Source organism: Nicotiana tomentosiformis, chromosome 11 (genome assembly GCF_000390325.3).
Source record: "Nicotiana tomentosiformis chromosome 11, ASM39032v3, whole genome shotgun sequence".
Classification (NCBI taxonomy): Eukaryota; Viridiplantae; Streptophyta; class Magnoliopsida; order Solanales; family Solanaceae; genus Nicotiana; species Nicotiana tomentosiformis.
The window spans coordinates 38,471,453-38,480,747 of NC_090822.1; the positions used below are offsets into that span (position 1 = coordinate 38,471,453).

At 35.9% G+C, this 9,295-nt stretch overlaps 1 protein-coding gene across 1 annotated transcript; it reads right to left on the reverse strand.

Annotated features, from left to right (window-relative positions):
- Positions 1–616: 616 nt before the first annotated feature.
- Positions 617–5,908, reverse strand: LOC104120852 (protein SMAX1-LIKE 4-like). The gene is made up of 3 exons (XM_009632708.4): positions 4,274–5,908; positions 2,655–2,907; positions 617–2,294 (listed from the first exon to the last, which is right to left on the reverse strand). The coding sequence occupies exons 1-3, from the start codon at positions 5,578–5,580 to the stop codon at positions 729–731; spliced, it is 3,126 nt and encodes a 1,041-aa protein (XP_009631003.1). The 5' UTR covers positions 5,581–5,908; the 3' UTR covers positions 617–728.
- Positions 5,909–9,295: the final 3,387 nt, after the last annotated feature.

The window sequence follows — 9,295 nt, forward strand, 5'->3', positions numbered from 1 at the left end:
ATTTCTACGTGGTTATACAGAGGTGGTCGTTTTATATTTCATATTAATTTTTCTTTGTTACTTCCAACGAGTATTCATGGAACTGCACAAGTATTTTTTCCTGAGATATATCATCATCCATGTTAGAACTGGTAACGATAAATGGTGATATTCAAATTAAAGTTTACTGTGCAAGTATCTTCTTATTTATATAGACTCATATATGTTAGAACCGGTAATTACAGCAGATAAAGTTTGAAGTCTATTCTAACTTGAGGTCTTATTACTTCCACAATATTTACTTACAAATTGTATTTTTCTAAGAAGAGTTTTAAAATAAAAATGATATTAGTGCAAAAAAGCATGTAAAAAGTCACAAGCATGTTAAGCTTATATGGAAAACTTTCAGGACTGTACAGAATACCTTTAAATTATCATCTTTTACTCAAATAGGCTAATTATTCATCAAATTGAGCTTGTAATTTTTCCGTTTTATAATTTGTATTACTCATTATACACATACTTTAATATATTATTTTAAACAAATCTGTGCAACGCACATGTAGAGAAACTAGTATTATAAAAATCCATACCATAGAAATTAAAGGGGTTTAAGTGTATATTGGCAACAAAACACTGAAAACAAAGTAGACATTCTATTAAGAAACAAGAGTAGCTAGCTAGTTACAGGACACGTGATAGTGGTGCATAGGCAAGGGAAACAACATGTTATAGAAGCGACTACGTACTTAATTCACGATAGAAACTTGAATCCCTCTAGGAAGACATGAACCTTTGAAACCATCGTGTAAGCCAATCTCATCTTTACCCAAACAAAGCTTGATAATCACAATCTCTTTCTCTTTGAGTTTGTCCATGTCAACCATCTGCAAGCTCGTTTGAAAAATGTCTTTTAGCCATTCATCAAACAAGCTGTTGAGAAATGAACCACACCCCTCAAAAACCTTCTCCAACACCATTTCCTCCAAGCAGAAACTGTCTAGTATTTTACTCCCACAGACTTCCTCCAATGACCTTCTCATCTTGAACATGAACACCTCTCTCATTTGCTTTTCTTGAGATGAATCGCGGTTCAAGACAAGACGGTTCTTGATGTGGTCGAGAAAGCCAAGTGGTGGATTGTTGTTGTCGTTGTTGTGATGTTGATCATTAGCTGTGTCGCGAGTCAAGTCACTTGAAATGGGGCTAAAATCATCAGTTCTGGCTTCGTTTTCATCCTCCTCATCGACCTCGTCTGCTTTGATGTTGAGGTCAAGGGCGTTTGAGCTCAATTGCCTAGTGAATTCCTTCTTCATTTTCCCATTTCGAGCAGTAATTGAGGAGACATCTTCCATCATATCGTTTCTTGGACTCTTGGTCTTGTTAGGCAAAGACAATTCCCACTCAGCTAATTTTCTCTTATGATCAATACATACTGATCCAGGATTCTCACTTACCAGCAGTTTCATCTGGATAACAGACTCTGTGTTTCCATCAGTGAGATTATCACTTGTCCTTGCTAAGATGAACAAATGGCTAGAGCTCCCATTTTCAAAGGCATCCACAAGAAATTTCAACAACTCTGAATCAGCAAAATCAACATCTTCCACCAGGACAACAAGCTTTTCATTATTCCTTAAGGACTTGTTGAGCAATTCAACGTGATGATTCGTATTTTCCCTCTTTCTCATGTTTATGCACAGGATCAAGTCAGCAGAACCAAATACAGATTTTGCTATAACTCGAGCCAATCTTTGTTTCCCGATTGAGTCATTCCCCTGAATCAGCAGCCAATTCTTGATTGTGCTGAAATCCATCAATACATCCAAAATAGTATGCATGTTTTCCATTTGCCATGGCAAATTTTCTTGTAACATTTTGAGCATCTCTTCTCCCAAAGTACTCCCGGTGTTAGAAAGCTTTGAATTCCCAAGAGCAAGCGTGATTTTCACTTCTTTCCCTTCGCTGATTTTAAGAGAATCCAAGTTTGGCTCAACTGATTGATTTTCTTTAGAGTTGCCATTGCTGAAACTGAACTCGATATGGCACGATTGTTGTCTTCTAAATCTTGGCACAGTGCTGGCTCCCTGATTAGGCTTCAAACTTGGAGGATCACAAAATGAAATTGATTTGCACTCTGTGATTATGCTGTTCTGGTTAGGCCACCATGGGTACAGTGAATTGAAGGAGTAATTCTTCCCACTGCTGTTGTATTCATTGCACAAAACTGAACTTATTTGACTTTGATTAGTCTTTCCTTGATGAAGATTTTGGCACAAGCTGCTCCACTTTCTTTTCAACTCAGCCAAATCATCCTGAAAGTCCCCCATAAAAAGAAAAAAGAAAACAATAAGATATTGTATTCAAAGTAATTAAAAAAAGAACTAACACTACGTATTTTATTTTATTACGATTTAAAGAGTTCAACATGCTTCCCTTAGAGCTCAATTTTTAAAATATTGTTAATTTTTTATTTATAAAATTATGATTTAAAACATGTTTTAGGTAATTAGTTTCTATATACATAAAACTGTATTTGAAAAATCACTAAAGCAACATGTGAGTCAATGATATTAGTACAAAAATTAATATGCTTTAGTCCTCGTAGTCAGAATTCTGTCATTATTTCTTGTATTAAAGTGGAATTATTGTAGGCTAATTGTTAGGATCTGTACCTTCTTAGTGGTATCAATGTCATGTGGTTTGAGCCAATCAGGCAATGGGGATGGACCCTTGTCAGAATCCTTAGTGTCACATGTAATAGAATACAATGCACAAGTTTTCTGCTGGCCACAATTCAACCTAGCTTCTCTTTCATAATTGGAGCTGCATTCTGCACAACAGCTGAGTGCATCTTCTTCCTCCTTGCTAGGAACTGGCTTTTTCTCAAATATTTGTTGAGAGAATGGTATTCTTGGTTCATGACCACTGCAAAAACAGGAAAATATATAGTTGTTTAAAATATATAGATTTCATGGTGTTCCTATTTATCCTATGATTGTTGTTGTGATACTAATATTATCTCCTTTATGTCATTTTGTCTTTTTATTTTTTTTGAGCCGAGGGTCTTTCGGAAACAGCCTCTCTACTCTTTCGGGTAGGAGTAAGGTCTGCGTACACACTACCCTCCCCAGACCCCATTAGTGGAATTTTACTTGGTTGTTGTTGTTGTTGTTTAATTAACACTTCAATTTTTCCAGCTATAAGAAGAAAGCAACTAATTTATCTAGAATTAAAACCACATAACTTGTATAGATTAACAATGTAAATAGATTTTTTTTCATTTCAAGTTTACCTAAATAGTAATTATGCGTAATTGGAATAAATAAGTGATTTTACTAAAATGAAAAAGAAAAGAAGGAATGAATTAACTAAGTGCATGACAAAGTTGTGTAGTATTTGAATAATGGAGGACTCCATCATAAAAATTAGTGTCACTTCTTTAAGCTGCTTTACCATATGAAAAAGAAGTCAAAAAAGGAATATAATTCCCTTGAAACCTGAAAAAGGCTACCACCAATACTACAAACATGCTTGGGACAAAAACCCATATACTGCAACATCACCTGCTAAACACTGAATAAAGGTACTAATTATTTATCGTTTTTTGGTATTTCTTTTCTTTCCTTTTTCCCTTTTCACCGTATGAGTTAAAAAATTGCAGCATATCCAGAAAAAAGAAGAGAAGAATGCAACAAATTCAAAAGATGTCCATTTAACATTTGTCTTCTTAGCATTGCTTTTTGGCAATAGCACGCTTCTAAGTCCTGCTAGCTTTGTTCAGCGTTCAGACCATGAAAATTCAATAGAAAGAAAGAAAAAAAAAAGGACACAAAGCAAAACGCAGACCTTAACGTCTTAAGGACAAAGAAAGGACACTAAAAAGAGCTCCAAGAACGAACCAAATGTAGTGCATTCTCAAACTTGAAAAGTACACTGTATATTATACTCCTTCTTTATATATATATATATGATATAGTTTTACTGGGCACGAATATTACAAAAAAAAGGAATTTTTTTGGAAATTTGTAGTTTTAATAGGTCATAATGCTTGTGTTACTATATAAGATTTTTGAAACTCCTGGACTTAAATATGTCGTCATATCAAAAAGCTTATAAATAATTTAAAGTTAATTATTTTCAAATATAAAAATACACTGATTTTTTTTAAACAGATTAATAAGGAAATAGTATCAAACAAATTGAAGCTGAGAGAGTATAGTGTATGATTATCAAGGAAGAAGCATGTATGAAGAAGACAAAAAATTAAAAATAAAGGAAAATGCTAGCTCACCTTGTACAATTGAGACTAAAGCCAAGACCACCAGATGGAACAGAAATAGGTTGAAGAGACCACTGAATATCAAGAGGAGGTTGTTTCATTTGGCACTTGATATAAGTCTGATAATTTGCTGTAGCCACCAACCAAACCTTTGCATTTGAGCTGCTGTTGTTGTAGGAAGAAACTAGCCTTCCTATCTCAGCTACAAGATGATCAACTGGACTATAGTAATTAACAACAGTAGTAGAGTAATCTTTCTTAGACATTGATAATCCTCTTTGATCAGCAAGACTGTCAACTGTCCATTTCAAGTCACCTGTGTAGATAATGACTCCTCTTCTACTACTTCCTGTAAGAGATTCCACTTTCCTTTTCAGGTCTGAGATATTCAGCTCCACTTCCTCTCTTTTCATCAACATGAGTGGTGCTGCTGTGAACTGAAATTTTATAAAGTGTGATCCTTTCAGTTCCTCAGGTACATCTCCTCTCTCCACTTTCCCCATCAGTTCTGCAACAAGCCCTCCTGTGCTGGACGCGCTGTCACCAACTATCACTGCGTTCCTCCTCTTGTTGTTGTTACTCCTCAGCAACACATCAATAACCAACTTAATATCTACAGAAGCTGTATTAATTTGGTTGTACTTGTGAGGGGAAAAGAGAAGAGGGTTTTGGGAATTATTCCAAAAACTATTACTAGTAGGGTTCTCAGAATTAGGAGGAGAGCTAGGTGTAGAGTAAATCCCAGCAGGGCTACTATTGTAACACTGAAAGACTGAAGAAACAGAAGAAGCTGATTCCTCTATATTGCTTTTAATTGCAGTGCTAAAGAAACCAGCTTCTCTCATAACCCTACTAACACTAGGGTCATCTAAAATGGACAAAATGAGCTGCTCTAACTCAACCTTAATAGCCAAAAGAGGCTGCTGCTGCTGCTGTTGTTCTATGCAGCCTCTTCTCTGATGAGCTTGTGCTCTTTTGAGTGCAGCAATTAAAGCATTAGACAAACAAGGCTGGCCATGAAGAAGTGGACCAGGACTTGTTGGAAGCCTATTAAGTGCCACATTAAAACATAGCTCAAGAGCTCTACACTGAAGAGGATGATGATGATGATGAGAAGTGGCTATATGATTTGGTTGTGATTTGAGACAAGCCCTTCTAAGAAGACTGACTCTTGAGGTTAAGAGAATGGCAGCAACATGAAGAGGGGTGACTTGTGCATGGCCCCTTCTCCTGGCCAAGCTTAGAGAATGCTTCAAAACTGAAGCAGCCTCTGTGGTGAGGGTCTGTTGCACTGCACAATTAGATGCTCCTGTTCGCATAACTTAGCCCCAACACCCACCCCCCCACACCCCCCCTGGTATTTCACACCGTAACCTATTTTGAGGACTGAAAATTCACTTTCTTTCTATATACCCCCTCTCCTGCTAACACCACCACCCCCTCTCCTAAAAACTTTCTTTTGTTTCCTCTCTCTCGCTCGCTCTTTGTTTCTTGTTACTTCTTGTTACTTCTTCTTCTTGTTAAGAAGAAGTATATATGCTCACAATCTTGGAACTACTAGCTTTGAGCTTTGTTTCTTTTTTTTTTCTTTTCCTTTGAAGTGAGAAAGATAAGAGAAGGCTACAAGGGTTTTAAAGAAGCCAAGACAGATCATATCTTGTTCCAGAGGTTTTAGCTTTTTTACTTTATTCCTTTATCTAAAGACAGTTTAGTTAGGAGTATTATTCTGCAAATGCTTAATTCTTTTGATTTTATGTATTTGACCAGACACAAAATTTAAGTAAATATTTAAAAATTTCAGTCCTAAACATATAATGATATTTTTATGTCGATAAATCATGTTATTAAGAATATGTTTTTAAAAAAAATTTTATATTGATTGTAAATTAAAAAAATTCACTCTTTTTCAATAGATTAAAAAGGAAATTAAAATATCACATAAATGGAGTAGTTGGTAATTGTATTTTCTTATTTCTATTTTCAATCCTTAGACCAATTTCCTTTTTTGAAGTTCTACTTTTGCTACTTTTTCTTTCAACAGTTGTTAGTTCTAACCTTTATGACAGAATGGACTGTACTGTTTCTAAAGATAATTAGCATGAAAGGGTACTTTTGTTTAATCATTTTTTGCATGGGTATGGGGAACTGTGTCAAGTAATTCTATGCAGCAAGATACTTATGGCTATTTAATACTAATAAGCTACATTTATCAGAGAATTTGATATTCACAACACGAAAAGCTGCAGAAATAGAAAACAAGGATTCGATCTCTATATATATATGTGCATGCTTTCTCTCTACCAAGAATGATACTATAATAAATAAAATCTTCAAGATATACATGGGGTTTAATTTCACCTCGTAATTTAATGGAAACGGTAACTTTAGAAAAATGTCTTGAAGTGGGAGCCTCTTTCAAACACTACTTATTCTTTGAGTTCTTTAATTAAGGAAAATCTTTTTTTTTTCTTCTCCATGAGCCTTTGAAAGAGGAGAAAGATTAGAAAGAGAGAGAGAGACAGAAGGCCAGGCAGAAATTCAAATAAAGTAGCAAAGTTGAAAAGGTAGGAAACAAAGAGGAAGAGGAGGCAAAGGCAGAGTATGTGATGAGTGATAAAGGAGAAAGTGATGATTTTTTGCCTTTTTCATGTTTATCATTTGTTTCCTTGCATATAAATGAATAAAAGTGACTATCAATATTAGAAATATTTGTTTAAGGAAAAGAAAGAGAGAGAAAGAGAGATGTCACGCCAATCCTCGTAGAGAGACAGCGTTTTATTCCCCAAGTACCCAAAAAGCAACCCTCTGTCTGCTATCCTACCTTAGCATTATTGCCCTCTTTTTCAGCCTCTGTCTCTCTCTCTATGTGCTTTGCATGACTGATGAGCCTCTCTTGTATTAATCCTATTTTATCTTCAACAACCCACTAAAAAGACCTCTTTTATTAATCAGAAGGGCAATTAATACATATCTTTAACTGCGGAGACATCTTGTGATAGTGTACTTATTTCTTTTGTTTTAGTAATAAGAACCTGTCTTTCAAAAAAATACACACGCATATATCACGCATATATATATATATATATATATATATATATATATATATATATATATATGAATTACGAACTTAAACTTACAAGAAAGTGTATATGGTAAAATCGGTTCACATTAAATATTCGAATGATAAAATGACATGTGAAATCGGGGACAGACAGAAGACGAAGCAAGTGGAAACCAAGACCGAGGACAACAACTTCGGTTGGAATCGGGTAGACCCCGAAAGGGGACATTGTTAACGAGGGCAAACGAATATTTGCTACCAGATGACATTCAATGAAGAATATTTCTTGGTATTGAATACATGCCCATTACAGAGAATTTTGGCATTCATTACATGTCGTTACATATTCATCAATGACACCCATTATTGTCATTTAAAAGGGGCTTGATCCTAGGACCTTGTTCTCTAGGTTTAGCTATAAATAGTGACTTCAACAACCATTGTAACACACGAAAATTCTGACAAACTTACGCTACACATTTGTTTTACCCGAAAAACGGATATAGTTAAATTTGTACGTAGTTCTAAGGATACATGATATAGCTTGATACAAATCGTAAGGATGAATAGAAATATCAAATATGGATTACAAAGAATGCAAAATAAACAAGATTGGGAAGAAGATGATGGTTTAAACTAAGCAAAATGAATCATTTAACAAAGCCTCCAAGAATAGTTCTTGAATATAGAAGAACGTGGTGCTTGAATTATAATGTAAACAAAAACTTGCCTTACAGAAATAATAAACATCCCCCTTATAGTAGAGGGACCTTACTTTAGATATAATTAAAAATACATAATGGGAGACCCATGATAAATCAGCTTTTCCATAATTCTTGCCAGGATTCTCTCCTCTACTGGGATTTGCAACGGCTCTTGTTTGTAAGCTCGATATTGACTCAAGTTTTCGGTCTCGACTCGAGCTCTCGATCTTGACTTGAGCTCGATTCTGACTCGGATCCTTGCATTGGTTCGAGGTCACGGTTGGTCGGTCTTCTGAATCATAAGCTCGATAACTTTACTTTGTATCATAGCTCGATTTGGATTCGAGCTTGATAATGATATCGAGCTCGACATTGATCGGTCCATCGGGCTCGAAGGTTGTTTATACCATCTTCGGAACCCATTTTGAAGTCTTACTCTGATCTATTACATTTTGACCTCGACCGATCGTACGAAGGCCGAAATCTATTTCGACCGTATACAGATAGTCCCCTCGTTTCTCGGGAAGGATGTGGTGAGAAAAGATATGATTTTTTAATGGCTCGATCAGATTATAAGCTGACGTTTACATTGGGTTCGACCATGACGTTCGTGATAGTTGTCCCGTCAATTTAGTCTTTCAAAGCATTTAATGCTTGTCAGGCGATGGTCGACCACCGCTGATACTGAAGCGCCATTGCTTTAATCTATAAATAGCCCTCCCTTTTATCATTTACCACTTTTACATCTTCAATCTTCCAAATTACTTAAGTTCTTTTTCGTTCTCTCTGAGTTTATTCGCAAATCTGTGATTCTTCTTTGCAAGATTCTTCTTCTAAACCACCAAATCTTTGTTACCCTTTTCAAATCCAAAATGGTGAAGACATAAAAAATCGTCCCCCAAAAAGACAAAGCTTATTCTTCCCAATCCGCCGCCGACAAAACACCGGTGGATCCACGGCCTGAGGAGTGTGTTCCAGCGACATGTGTTCTTACCTCCGATTTCAAACTCGATAAAGGTTCGCCGGTCCCTGGCCGATGTGAGCCTGTATCAAGATATAATTGTTCGATAACTCGGGAGCACATCGAGTGGATAAAAAAGGATTGTAACTGGGAGAACAAAGAAGTGGTAGTGCCGTCTCCCGAAGAGGATATTACTACTCACGTGAGAGGGCTTTTAAGCGTGTATACTTACCCTTTCATGTCGACCCCATTATCATAGATTTTTGCCGCAAATACCTAATAACCCTAGGCCAGATACATCCTTCCTT